This window comes from Athene noctua, chromosome 3, assembly GCF_965140245.1.
Source record: "Athene noctua chromosome 3, bAthNoc1.hap1.1, whole genome shotgun sequence".
NCBI lineage: Eukaryota > Metazoa > Chordata > Aves > Strigiformes > Strigidae > Athene > Athene noctua.
This window is the reverse complement of record NC_134039.1, coordinates 55,625,772-55,640,882: the sequence shown is the minus strand read 5'-3', so window position 1 is coordinate 55,640,882 and position 15,111 is coordinate 55,625,772. Positions and strand designations below refer to the sequence as shown.

The 15,111-nt window shown below is 36.2% G+C and overlaps 1 protein-coding gene across 6 annotated transcripts in view; it reads left to right on the top strand.

Annotated features, from left to right (window-relative positions):
- Nucleotides 1–15,111, top strand: part of CNTN1 (contactin 1) — a 253,279-nt gene that overhangs the window by 178,599 nt on the left and 59,569 nt on the right. For all 6 annotated transcript variants that reach the window (XM_074903037.1, XM_074903035.1, XM_074903036.1 and 3 more), the window contains 8 exons: nucleotides 852–1,058; nucleotides 2,377–2,473; nucleotides 2,626–2,807; nucleotides 4,002–4,126; nucleotides 6,107–6,224; nucleotides 7,860–8,010; nucleotides 8,489–8,616; nucleotides 11,228–11,403. In XM_074903037.1, coding sequence (XP_074759138.1) covers nucleotides 852–1,058; nucleotides 2,377–2,473; nucleotides 2,626–2,807; nucleotides 4,002–4,126; nucleotides 6,107–6,224; nucleotides 7,860–8,010; nucleotides 8,489–8,616; nucleotides 11,228–11,403 — 1,184 coding nt within the window. The remainder of the gene's footprint in view (nucleotides 1–851; nucleotides 1,059–2,376; nucleotides 2,474–2,625; nucleotides 2,808–4,001; nucleotides 4,127–6,106; nucleotides 6,225–7,859; nucleotides 8,011–8,488; nucleotides 8,617–11,227; nucleotides 11,404–15,111) is intronic.

Below are 15,111 nucleotides of genomic sequence, written 5' to 3'. Positions count from 1 at the left end.
GATATTGTTGAATTTGTGAAGAGGTTTTAATACTACAAATAAAATTAGTCACACTAATCTGGATAATGGAGGGGAGACTTGGCCTACCATTCAAAAGACCTGAGTACATGTCACTGTGTCACATCAGACTTTCAGCTGGCCATGAACAGAGTCCAGCTTCATTCCACCTAATGAAGTCTCCTCAGCAGAAATGATCATGGGCTTCTGTTAAAATGGAACAGCCATAGGCACTCCCAGAGGGTCAGAGATGACGTGATATATGCTCTTGAAGTGCCTTTTTCTCATCATTAGCTACTGAAGGGCTCTGCAGGGACTATGCCCTTAACCTCAAGCATCTGCAGTTCCTTCGTGAGGACTGAATTTGGCTGTTAGCATCTCTTTTACCTTGTGAAATGGGATAACATTTTACTTTTAATACTCTGTTCAAGTATTGCAAAGAACTGAACAACTGAGATGTATTGACAATTAAAATATTCTAAGGTTTTGTCTAAATCACTAAACTGGTGAGGACTTCCAAACTTCTCAGTTGTATGAAGTCAAGACCCAGCTGCCCATCTCTTCCCACCATCCCTGGCTCCTGCGGGAAGGCTGTTCCCATCGGGAGCTGCGCACACTGTAGCTGGGTCCCGGGTAATCTGCACTCCTGGCAACAGTACCTCAATATTTGGTGTAGACAGATATTATCTGGCTACTGAGACATGTATATTCTCTCTTAAATAGCTGCTTCTCCTGTGGAAGAGCTCTATAAGCTAGGAATTGGAGTGAAGTAATTTCTATGCAGACAGTATTCCATGCCTTAAGTAGTTGATAGTATTGTTTTTTAATATTGACCTGAAAATATTTTCCTCCAGATGATCTCAGTTATCGCTGGCTTCTAAATGAGTTCCCAGTATTCATTGCTTTGGACAAACGACGATTTGTGTCACAGACGAATGGCAATCTCTACATTGCAAATGTAGAAGCATCAGATAAAGGCAATTATTCGTGTTTTGTGTCCAGCCCTTCAATAACAAAGAGTGTATTCAGTAAATTTATTCCACTTATTCCACAGTCTGATCGTAAGTATTAATTGGAAATACTATATACATCTAGTGTTCGAACTGTTTGTATTTTAATTTTGCTCATTCATAACTATTTTCAGCTCTGTGAGGAGAATTATATGGCAAGTTATAATGGCTACTGCACAACATCATCTAGTTTTCCAGATACAGAGGTCCAAATCATTCCCATCCATAATGAAAACTCTGTGAAAGAAATCTCCCTGGATTCATGCATTAATTTCTTTTCATATCATTAAGAACAGAGTTCTCATCCCCAGAGTCCCAGTCTCTTTTATGTGATAAGCCCCTGTACCCATCCCAAAATCTTTAATATCTTTTCTGGTCTTGGCCTTGATTCAAAGCGGTATAACTATAAAGGAGAAACTTTATGTAAAAGTTGATAAACAGCTTCAGGAATTATTTTTTTTTTTCCCCAGGAAATCCCCTATGAAAATGGAAAATCCTTTTCCCCTGCTGAGATTTCCTATCTTATGGTGGCCTAAGGACTTTGTGTCTCATGGCCAATCCCCTAAGACACCTATAAGGGTTTGAGTTACCTATGTGACTTTGTTACTAGATTATTCTCCACCATTTCTTCATGAAAACTGCATGTTTTCTAAATGGTAACCAAGTTCCCTTTTGCCACTTCAGACTGTCAGTCACTAAAGTCTCCTAAACTGATCATCGGGGTTTCAGTGACCCTTTTATCTGTTAAATTTCCCATATTACAATAAATAACTGTGGTTGAATTTGGGTAATTACAAATCAGTGATCTTTGTCCAAATTTTCCATGGCCAGTACTCACACTGAGCTTTTCATCTAGAAGAACTGCAAGAGGAGTCCTACAGGGATCACCCGTAGGTAGATTTGATTACATTTGCATCTCTGTGGCCTCATTAAATTGTAGATTTGCTCTCTAGCTCCTTCATACCCTTACTAAGGTAATACTGAGTTTAAATTCACAATAATTCAAAATGTTCCATCCAGTAAAAAGAATTTGTGGAAAACAGAGACTCAGGCTTTTGTCTACCCACACACAGAGTGCATCTTCAAACTTCAAATGCAAGTAAATGACTTTGTATTAAAGCATTGTTCTGTAAAAAAATGTTAGGCATTACTGTCCAGAGAAAGATAACTAGTTGCTGAGTAAAATGATTCTGCCTTACTATTAAAAGTTCAGTGATAAATCAGACTTCATGGATGGCCAGGCTATTTATTCACTATAAAGAACAATTTTGTCTGGAACGTTAAGAACGGTTTTCTTGAACTGTGCAAGTTTTAAAAGCTGTGTTCCTTTCTGTTGTGCCTTTTCTGAGAATCTCATTTTTCATGTTAGGTGCAAAAGTGTATCCTGCTGATATCAAGGTGAAGTTCAAGGACACATATGCTCTCCTGGGGCAAAATGTTACACTGGAGTGTTTTGCTCTTGGAAAGTAAGTGTGTTTTAAAGTTATTGTAGAGCACTATTTGCTTTCATTCAGGGGAATGAAAATACATGTTTCATCATCAAACACTTTTCTGTAGTCTGCAATTTAACAGCCAGTTCTTGAACGTGCTGATTTGTACTTTACTGTACCTTTTCAAGTCCGGTTCCTGAACTCAGATGGAGTAAATACCTTGAACCCATGCCAGCTACTGCTGAGATAAGCATGTCTGGTGCAGTTCTTAAGATCTTCAATATTCAGTATGAAGATGAAGGACTTTATGAGTGTGAAGCTGAAAACTATAAAGGAAAAGATAAACATCAAGCAAGAATTTATGTACAAGGTAGGTAGAACAATTTCGTTCTTTGCAATCTGCGTCGCTTTTACTTGTGTTGGAAATACCTGTGTTTTCACACTTGATGTCAGTGCTGACTCATAGGATCATCCTGACACACTGCTGTTCAAGTTAATAGAGCAAATTCAAAATTCATGCGCTGAATGCCAGGCATAACATTTGTGTATTAATTGAAAAACTACTCAGTTTGCCTGGTTATGATAGCTGTATATACACCTTAACAGTAATGTGTGTTAGTATTAATGTAATTATGCATAATTGAAATTAAATATAGAGTACTTGAAGTGAAAGAACTTCCAGGAAGAAAAAGAGACCGTTAGGTTTGTTGTGCTTTCTTGTTTCCTCGTTTCACTTGTCTTTTCTAACTTTCTTAGCTCTCTCTCTTATTAGCTACACTCAGTTCTTTATTCCTCAAGCCTCTGTACCTTCCCTTCATTCATTTGGTCAAAAGAGGGAACAAAAAAATTGTATTTTACTGCTCCTAATGGAAGATCCCAAGTAACCAGACTACTTGACTGAGACTGCCACAAAACCGTGGCATTAAAAGGTTGTACATAACATCTGAATTACCTTCAGAAGATTTCTGTCTTTTCATTGACTGTACAGAACATCTGGGTTAATACTCTCAGTTAAGTGCTTGAACTTCAGCGGGATAAATTCAAAATTGGTATGGGAAGGTTGTTACTGCTTGTAATGGGTAAAGTTAATAAATAGGTTTGTTTGCTTATCAAAAGCAAAAATGCCAGGGCATTTTCAATATTGATTTCTTAAACACCTTCTCTGGACCAAGAGAATATTTTCTTGGATACGTTTTCAGTACATACATGGTTTTGCACAATTTCATGCCATTTAGCTATTTTTATGGTGTTACTGAGTAATTCCTACATTGTATAATCTACAGGGCAGTGTAAGTGGTAATGTCTTACGTCTTTGGACTTTCATGAACCACTATTTCATTTTCATGTTTTCTTCTCATGAAAAATAGTTTGAAGTTAGTTTGAGTCTATATGGTAAGACAAAAATATCTTCATTTTTTCTTGTGCTGGTACATTGCTGAGTTATCATTGTTACTTTGTGTTACCTGTTAAGTATAATGGAAAAAGCAGTGGAGTTAACAGAACAGAATGCTGATTAAATATATGTCTGCTATATTTACAAGGCAACATGTTTTTCATTTTTCAGCCTCTCCTGAGTGGGTAGAACATATCAATGACACAGAGAAGGATATAGGCAGTGACCTATACTGGCCTTGTGTAGCTACAGGCAAGCCTATTCCAACAATTAGGTGGTTGAAGAATGGTGCCTCGGTAAGTATATTGCCATAGATAACGCAGGATTGATTGGTTAGCTGATGGAAACAATTTTTTGAAGCATGCATTATTAAAAGGTTAAAAGACAATTAATTATAATGGTACAAATATTTGCCGATTTCACTTGCATTAGGCATTAAAATCTATTTTTTAAAGTTTTATCTCAATCTTCAGATTTGAAATGCATTTCTTCAGGCTATGTAATATTCAGCTCTGAGTTATGAACTTGTCTTTTGACCACATGTTAGGGTGGTGGATATCCCTCTTTCTCCAGGCCTTTTTAAGTAAATGCTCTTTTCTTCTCTCTGGAAAAAAAATGTCTATCAACTTCTCTAAAAATAATCCTTTTGACCACATCATACATGAGTGTCTATTTAAAAAGGTAAGGCAAAATGCAGTCAGTGGAGACAAGAGGAGAAAGAGTAATTTTTAAATTATCAGTGTTCCTGTATCATGTATTTCTTTCTCATTTTTTCTAGCCAGAGAATATTGCAAAATTCTATTATTTTAGGTGACATGAAGTTTAAATGAGTACCCTTTGATAATTTAAGTTTATTGCATTGGATGTTTTGTTTAAACAAACTAGATTTTCTGTCCAGACATTTCAATAACATTTTTAATATTCATTGCTTATACTGTGTGATGAGCTATTAGAAAACAAAGAGAGTGAAAGAGGGCACAATATAATGCTGCATCTGTTGAGCTGTGGTGACACAGATCTTGGCAGGCAAACAAAAAAAGACAATGAGGCAACATTATTTTGGCTGTGCATCTTAAGAAAAATGTGAGAGGTTGGAGGGAGAACAAGGGATATCACCATCTGCCATATGGAGATGGCTTAAACGAGAAAAACCAATGCTGTTTTCTAGCTTCAGTAGTTATTACAATCAAGTAATTTAGCAAGTGAATTGCTTGACAGTCCCCACTGAACTTGGCTTTCACTGGCAAAATCTGCATACTGGATTGCAGAAAGCAGTGTGTAATCCTCCAGTAGTACACCAGAAGATTATACTGTATCTTAATATTATGAGATTATTTCCAAATGCAAAATAGCAAAAATATTTTAAAAGCCCTGAGAGTATAAGCTCTTGTTTCTAAATCAGAAAACTTTTAATTAGGTATTTCGCTTAGCACAAGACAAAGATTTCTTGTAAAAATTCTGATTTAAATGTTTTTCAATATAACAGTACAGGAAATATGGTTCCTTTAATCTATTATTTTTTCGAATAAATAGTATTCTTTTAATCTTTTGCTACTCTGTGCACTTCAGTTAACTCATATACAAAGCTTTTCCGCTTGATTTTCACAAGAAAATAGAATTTATTAACATGATCTTTCAAAACCGGATTAATTTACAAATTACTCCACTGCACTTTGTGCATTTTTATACAGTTTTTTAGAAATAGATCAAGTACTTTATTTTGATTTACTACATTTTCTTTTTATATTAAAACAAAGTAATACAAATTTTTTTAGTATCTCCCAGAGGAATCTTCTGAAAAACTCCTACCTCATTGCAACTTGCTTTGACCTTTTACTGTTGTAAAACAATGGGCATACAATATAACATACTGAACACTGAGCATGGCAAAACAAAGCTTATGTGCATAAAATTACTTTCATTTCTTGTTTCTTATTTCTGAATCAGTAGTGTTTGCATTGGTATGGTAACAGTGGACTGAAGAATAGATGTGTCTAGTGCCACCCAGCTCTGAATTTTCCAGAAAAATTTCAATCGACACTGAATCTTTCTTTGAAAAAAAGAAGGTGAACACATTGTCACAAAGACTGAAATATAGCATGGATAAAATAAAATCTCATCAGTGCCTGAATGTTGTGTGAGGGACTCTCTTCTGAACGGTGTGAATTAAAAAAAAAACCAAAAACAACAAAACGAAGAAATGTGGGTGCGCGTGAATTCTTCAGCATATGTAGTCTGTATGAATATCTTGTTGTTTTATTGATTCTGTGTTTTAGTTCCGGAAAGGTGAACTAAGAATGCAAAGTCTGAGCTTTGACGATGCCGGCATGTACCAATGTATAGCAGAAAACACGCATGGAATTATTTATGCAAATGCTGAACTGAAGATTGTGGGTCAGTGGGATTATTTGCTCTATTTACTATTTCAGGTTTGGGTAAGACAGTGGTCATATTTGCAAGTATTGTTTGGTAACAGATTCCTGTGAGGATAAAGCTAAGAACCCTCACTGAATCTGGGTGAGATGGGGTATATTTGAGCTCCCTAGCTGGGTTTTGACAACAACTTGAGGAATCAAGTTACTAATTTATGGAGAATGTTTGCTGTATTATTCCTGGTGTTTGCTTGCTGCTGTTCCTCATCGGAGGAACTGGTCGTGCAGAAATTAAATGAAGCAAGTAGAGTTGCTGACTCCACTCTCCAGCTTGCAAAACAGATAGAGAAGTGTTTTCTTTTTTGCTTACCTAAGCTCACTCCTCTGTGGGACAAAATCCCCACATGGTTTAGAAACCATGTTGTCAGTCACCAGGGCTTTGAAGCTCTTCCTCTTCACTTTCTCCTTTGCATTTGCCTTCTACAACCCATTCAGACCAGTTGCAATGTTGGTGTGCAATATAGCTGTCCCATTTGATGACTGCATCTAGATAATCCTTTGTGTTTTCCTAAGGAGCACCCTGTTGAAGGTTTGCCTTTCAGATCCAGAGTGCTTAGGCTTAAAACAATCTCTTACATTTTTACTGATGTCATTAGAACAGGTGTACTGGCTGTATGACATGGTTTACCTAGGAGATTTCCCTGCAGTAGTTACCCTGGGTTCTTTCCATCTCACACTTGCCTTCAGACTTTCCCATGAGCTAAACTATTGTTGACTTACCTAACACAGTGCACAACAGTACATCATCCTTGACTGTTCTTCCATTACTATGTACTCACTACCAGCCTGGCTTACCCAGAAATGAGCACTTTTTATATGCACATTTTTTAAATTCAGTGTTGACAAGAAGTGGATGTTTATCAGACTTTTTCTCTGTACTTCTGTAATTTACTAATAGCCCTGTTTCCTCAAGCTATGCACATGCTTGCTGGTGTGATTAACAGTGATGGTATGCCGAGATGCAAAGTAATTAAAACCATTTTTTTCTTTTATTTGTTTACAAATAAAGAGAAAATTAGTAAGCAAAGGTCTGACCTCAGATATGTAAGTGTGGTGCTTGCTATAGTCATGTCTCATTACTCTTGTACATCTGAGAGTGCACCTAAGGCCAGTCGGACAAATAAAAAAGTCCAAAGAGGAAGAGGGCAGCTTAAAGTTGCTAGAAAGGGGTTAAAACCACTGAAAAGTAAACCCAACTACTATTTGAAAGTATGATTGATTGAGCAACTTTTTTACAGAAATTGTCTTTCAGGAATATAAATTTTATTAGGACTGATCAAAAGGCCTTTGAAAGGGAGGAACTTTCTATTGATTTCTGGGGACTTGGATCTTGTTAGATTAAACTTAGATGGAGGTTCAGAAATCAACAGAAAGAAACCTCTGATACAACACAGCATAGAACTACATAATGATTTTTTCTATTTCTTTTAGGTCACCATCTACTTCTCACCACATCTCTGTATCGTTACTCACTGAACTGAATAATGGACACTTGTATACCAATCAATAGTTCTGTCATTTGCCTTCATGTTGCAAATAAATTGTATTCTGCAGAAAAATTACTAACAGCAGTACTTGTCTTAATTTTTGCTTTCAGCTTCACCTCCTACTTTTGAACTGAACCCTATGAAGAAGAAAATCCTAGCAGCTAAAGGGGGACGTGTGATCATTGAATGCAAGCCTAAAGCTGCTCCTAAGCCAAAATTCTCATGGAGCAAAGGAACAGAATTGCTTGTGAATGGGAGCCGGTTAGTATTGACTGTTTGTGGACAGACACTGTGAATATTAAAAATTCTGCCTTATAGTTCTATTTATCCTGTAGGCTAGTTCTCACTTTTGCAGATTTCAGGGGCAGGAGAATGTGTCATTTCAGGAAAATGATATGCCAAAATGTTACTAGCAGTGTGGCTCCAAATAGCTAGCAGCATATCCAACTTTAGCCAGTCTGTTTGGTGCTGTTTGCATTTCAAGTTTGAATTAGATCACAAAACTGTAAGAAAAATAATTGAGTGACTACAAATGAATAACAGTACACTCAGTTGTTCCAGCAATGCCACAGCCTATTTAAATATTTTTTACTATAGGAGTGTTTATAAATGCAGTAGTTAGATATGAGCTTCCAAGAGATGTTTGTGGTTTGTCCTTTCACTTACGACAATTCTACTGAAAGTGTTGCTTTCTAATACGAAAACCTAATTTCTCTTGATGTGTTTTTTACTTTCAAAGCATACGTATCTGGGATGACGGGAGCCTGGAAATTATCAATATCACAAAGCTGGATGAAGGTCACTATACCTGTTTCGCAGAAAATAATCGAGGAAAAGCTAATAGCACTGGTGTTCTAGAAATGACAGGTAAACCTCTAAATTGCATTAGTTTCTCTCAGGTAGAATCCCTTAATTCAAAATCACTGAATTTTGTTCTAGCATTATATTACTTTTGTAGGCCATTTTATATATTTGCTTTCTAATTTAATTGCTCATTAAACAATGAATTGATGCTTTTAAAGCATATTGCTGAGTAGAAACTGTGTATGTTTTCACCAGTTCTGTGACTGTATCTCAGTCTTCAGGGTTGATTTTTCCATAAGAGATTATTAATTCTGATCCATTACATTGACACATTTTGATGCATTCACTCAATTTGGTAGCTTAGTGCTCAGGCTAAGGTGTAAATCTGGGCCCATGACTCAAACAGACAAATGGAACTTTTACTGACCTTCCTTAGTCGTTTGGGTTTGGGTTTGTTTGGTTTTTTTTGGTGGGGTAAGCAAGTCTGAGAGAGCATTGCAGTTAAAGAAGCATGCATTAAATTTGTAATATGGGGGCATATAGCCATATGATTGCACTATTAAATTCTCTTCCTCTATGGGTATTAGTATTTACTGATTGAATACTGATATCCTTAATTGTGTATTTTAAATCTGAAGTCAAATAACTAAATAGCTCTAGAATACAGACAGGAAAGATGACATTCATGAACAGCTATGTCTTTCAAATATCTCTGATAGTAGAAGTGTCATTTATCAAATGTATTTCTTACTGTCTGTTCCAGAAATCATGCTGGATGTGACAGCTCAATGCCACAATATTGATGTACTAATGTAAGAATTTATCTGTATAATCCGATCCTATAAAAGCATTTTTCTGGCTGATTTATACCAAATTTATTCTACCAAATGAATTGTAAGACTTTATTTTAAATAATCAGATTTGTTTAACATTTGCAGTTACTTTTAATAATCTTTGACAGTTTTCTATGTCTTAATATTACCCTCAGGCATTTTATTATTTTGAAAGGTTATGTAAATAAACATCCAGTCCCTTAATAGTCATATCATACCTTCTGACATAATGAAGAACATTTGCATACTCAATCCACACAGTGAAACATTTAAACCATATGTTTATAAACCTTATGAACTGGGTATAAAAAATTTTAAAATTTTGGAGTAAAACATCTCCCTTGCATCACAGTGGAAACAGAACGATCAAGATGACATGTTTCAAAATTATGTTCATATTGTGTGCAATGATGAGAGTTAGCAGAGAATGCTTTGAAAATACTATGCCTGAGCACGTTGTGTGTCCCATAAAACTTCTCAGACATTGTGCATAACTACAGGAAATTAAAAAGTTAAATGTGAAGCTGACAGGCACTGTAAAGTCTGATGGTTTTCCCCCATGCTGTTTGTTCACTACCACTGGACTGCTCTTTCCACAACTTCTTAGACTGGTAGAGTACTTCATGTAAAACGTTTAGAAAATTACATATGGTAGAACCAGATGCTGAATGTATTCTAGGTACAATGCTAGACTGGAGCAGCTATCCTAAGCATATGTCTGTAGCTAGGACTTTAGAGATCAGATGTTAACAGGTTGCTCCAGTGCACTATGAGATACTCCGTTTTGCAAAAGCCAGTGGTTGTGCCATTCTCATATTCTCAGTATTAAGCAGGTTTTAGATTATTTAGAGTAGGATCCAGGCAAAGGTTTCTCACCAAGGCAGATGGACAAGAAATGTTGGCTTTATTGAGGATTTTTTGCTGTTCTGTGTATGATGGGGTGTAGTGTGCTCCTTGGAGCATGCCCAAACCTAGGTCTTAACTAGTAGCAGTAGATCTTCTCTTATGGCTATTGTCTTCCAGGTTTTAGTACCCTACTCCCACTCTCATATTGGTGGGAAAGAGATTATGTGTCGTGGCATAAGGAAGATATTCTGTGGCTTTTTGTTTTATTAAATTTTTGAAAGAAAAGGAGCAGGTCTTAGTGATCCAGTGAGTCCTTTCCAGTGTTGCTAATTTGCCATATGAGTTTGATGCATGTACCAAGATCTCCAGCAAGTATCATGACAGCTCAGCCTTCTTTTGTTTCTGTAATAATAAGAGACATTGCTGGAGGATATACAGCTTTCTTCCTTTTGTTGTATGATTTTCTTTTACTTTCCACATGTAGCTATTTGCATAGTTTTTTATGCATCCATTACATTGTTTCTCAGTAGATAAATTAAGATCTTAGTCCCTGCAATGCTGTAATGGAATCTGACTCAGCCTGACAACTGAGAAGAACTTCCCATTCGTTAAAGAGACAGGTTTTAAAACACAAGAAAATATTATAATTAAAACAAGAAATGCAACACAAGTCACATAAGATTAATCATCTGTCTTCTTTCTACCTGAGATATAGTCAGTGAATAAAAGTAGTTTTAAATAGTCACTAATGTGATTCAGAGACTGAAACACAGACATTTTCAAATGACAAATAAATAGACGTTAGGCATTTCAATTGTAAAAAGTTTAATTTCTTCTCTTTAGTTTGGTCCTTTGAAATGTAGCTGCATGAATACCATGTAAACTAGAGTTTGAGGGAGCAGTTTAATGTATAAGTAAGCAGTTATGGAACTGAGCTTACATTTGGATAAACATTTATTTATTGGAATTTTCCATGTTTGCTGTTAACTTCACAGAAGCTACAAGGATTACTTTAGCTCCGTTGAATGTTGATGTCACCGTTGGAGAGAATGCTACCATGCAGTGCATTGCATCCCATGATCCCACATTAGACCTGACATTTATTTGGTCTCTAAATGGCTTTGTAATAGATTTTGAGAAAGAGCACGAACATTATGAAAGAAATGTTATGGTAAGATACTATAGATCCTTATTCAATACGTGAAAGCCTAGTTTTCTTTACTGTGAATAGCTGTCTTTTCTGTTACACTTCTCTGTTGTGTTGGTTCAGGCTTAGAAGGGTGCAGTTGTCTAAGAACATAACAAAAATTACAATTTAGATGTCTCACAGACATGGAGACACTTGCAGGTAGATATCTGAAATCAGATATCTAATTTGACGTAAGAATTTTGGTACCTCAGTTAAATCCCACTCTGATTAATAGTGAATATAGCTGGTAAGTAGGTAGTCTGATCCTAAACAGGGTGAAAATTATCTTGGATAAAGTGTGCATATGCATTCACTTTTACTTACCCATGTTTTTCTCATCAACATTTCTGGAATTTGGCACAAGACTGAGCCAGATGGTGGGTAGGAGCCAAACAGTCTGTAAACACTGAGCAAGAAGAGTTTGTGTGAAGGCTAAACAAGTTAATACAAAGACACTCATTCTGGCACAAAGAAAGAGGAATCATAGATCTTTCATGTTTGCATGTATGGTTATCTTTTTACAGTCTTCCATCAGACTTACTCAAAATTAATACCTCCAGTAGAAATCCCTTCTGGTTATGCCTAATCACATGCTATTTACCTAATATTCAACAACAACCTCAGAGTGGTTACCCACACGTGTATATATTTATTCTGTTGTTCTGGGTTTAAATGGTACAAAAATACTTAAATTTAGATACCTTTGTTTTTGTGCTCCCAAGACGAACTGTGGATGTGGAAAGAAAAGGTTGATAATGGTGCCTGTAGTGTCCGGGAACACCAGGGGCCATGTTCAGTTTCAGCTCCATGTTCAAAATGATGTAACAGTACCTCCTGCAGAGTCTTTCTCCTAGGCTGGCAAAATTATTTGATTTTCCATGGACCAAGAGATTCTTTTTCTCTCTTTCTTTTTCAATGTCTGTTTATCTCCATATGAGAAGATGTTTCAGGCATAACTATTCCACTCTGATGTGGAACAAACCCGTCCTCTGAGGAGTCAGAGTTGCCTCAGTCTGCTCGTTTTCTGAATTGTACATGTCTTTCAGTGAGAGAGCAAGTCCTTGTCAACAATTCAGTAAGAGTATGTGATCAGCTGAAAAACACTGATATCCATTGATATCCAAAGACATAAAGCCCTTTCTGCAATAAACCTCCAAAAGTCTGTATCCAAACTTAGTAGCAGGGTACTAAGTAGTTTGCAGTTTATTTTGCGTTGCTTCAGGAGTTACAAAATATGTAGATCTACACTAGTACACTAGCATCATTCAGAGCACTTCCTGCATGTGGCTATTAAGCCATGCTTTTGATAGGTTTATATTTACACATCAGTACTAATCAGTGCCTAGGAGTACGTCGAAAAAGCTTCAATAGCCTTCTAATGACATTGGTTTGTCCTTAGATGAAGGCTGGAATGAGTCTGAGTGTCAGTCAAAATAAGATCTTAAAGAGTAAAGCCCCATTAAATGTATTCCTTGTAAAAGTACAAATAAAACCACCCTGGTTTTGTCAAATTTTATGTAGCTGATTGCTTTTAGCTACCTGACAGAAGTCACACGAAGAAATTGTGTTCCATGAAACAGAAAATCAGGCTGAAAGTGTTGGTGAATAAGTGATTTTGGTATGGAAGGAAGGTAAAAATGCCTTTACCAGTGGACTTTGTAATGCAAGAGAAAGGAATTTGAACTTTCACCATCTGTCGGTAATATATTGAACAAAAGTTTCTATATCATTGACGTGCACTTTTTGGTTTTCCTCTTAATAATGAAAACAGAATGAAATTGGATTTTTTTCTTTTAGGGGAAATTTAATTCTGAAATGCAAATTAAATTTTAGGACAACTTCTAGCAAAGCACTTCAAGTGAACAAATCTGGGGTCAAATAAGGGCCTCAGCACGTGTGTAAGGTGTTAATTATCTGTGAAGATTGACTATTTGGTTCCCAGCCACCTGTTTCATCTTCCAGATAGCAGTGGTCCCGGATATCCTGATCCTAAATTCTGATTAACTCTGCAATATTTTAGATACTATATTGAAGTGCTTGTGATTAGCCTAGATTTGGCTAGCTTGGTCTTTCCAGACCTTCTACAGTCTGGAGAAAGAGAGAAAGAGGTGGTTCACTTCATGTGGATGTTGAATCTTATGCTGGAAGATTTCCTCCTTCAATAGAAGATAGAGGTGAATACTCCACAGAATGCAAAAGCAGCTGAAGAGTGACTAACTCTCAATAAACTTAGACAGTTAAAGTTAAGTAGATTAGATCCAAACATCAATTAATTTATTTGTCCATGTGTAACTCCATCTTCCTGAAGGACATTTCTTGGTTTGTTGTGTTCCTTTTGCACATGATCAATACAGGTAGAAATTATGTTAGTAGGGCCTGCTTTTTGTTTTGCATTAGTTCTGGGCTTTCAGATGCAAAGCAAGTACAGATAATCTCTGTTCCTCTTCCACGGGCAGCTCAGTCTTCATCAGTCAGGACAGAGGGGACAGCAGGATTACATCTGAAGTCTGGAATTGTCATTTGTAATTATTCGGTGATTCAGCACTTAATTAATAACAAATGCAGAATTTTTAACAAATTCAACTAATCCAACAAAGGTTTATATAGGATGTAACTAGGAGGAATATGCACTTTCAGTATTTCTGTTCCATTCATATATATTACTGCATTCTTACATTAAGGAGGTTTTTTCTTCCTGTGTGAGTAGAGATTTTCTCCTGCCCACTGCTTCCACCTCTGTCAGTTCTGAGCTCAAGTCACTGGGTGGCAGCTTTGCTCAGGCTTTCTCCGATGCAAAGGTGTGAGCTGTTGTGCTTTTGACAGCAGCAGCCCTAACTGCTGGGCTTGAAGCAGTGGAGTCCCATGCTGCCACCGAACCCTCCACAAACATAAAAGAAAAAATTATTCCGTCATGAATATTAAAATTACTGGATATGTAATGCATGCTTTCTGTGCTATACTTTCCTGTTGATGAAGGATCCTCGTCTGTCTTCTTAATAATATGACAATTTCTGTGACAGTGGAGATCAACATGCTGAAACTTGATACAGCCACAGTACTTCAGTTCTCAAAATAATACTAATATTGTTGTCACATACACATAATGGAATGCTAATGAAATTCGTGTAAATACGTGCATAAGTCTTCTTTCTTTAAATGGAAGCTTTGGTATCTCCATCATTTGCTGAAGGCAAAATTAATTTGCATTACATTAGTACTAAACCTCATTTATCAAAAGAAAATTTGCCAGTACTGTTTTGATTTCCTATGACAGGGGTATTTAAAATTATATATATATATTAATTAGTTAAATATATATATTAATTTTGAAGAGTCAAGTGGAATCTTTGAAATCTTACTATTAAATTGTTTGCTTTTGACCTTATATATGGTGGTTCCTCTGATCCTAGGTCATAGATGTATTGGTTGTTCCTCTGTTCCTCAGTCATTTGTTATTTATGGATCTGGGTTTTGTCATGTGTATTTAAAGATTGAAAAGCTTACTTTTAATATATATTTTAAAAATACATAGCATCCAAATAAGTATATTCTTTTAAGTTTATTACAAAAAATTCTCTTTAATATGTGAATATGTGTAACTTTGTTTTATACTTTTGGAGCTACACTAGTCTAGTTGAATGGATAGTCAGGGAGAGGAACTCCATAATTTAACTGATTCAAGTCAGAAAC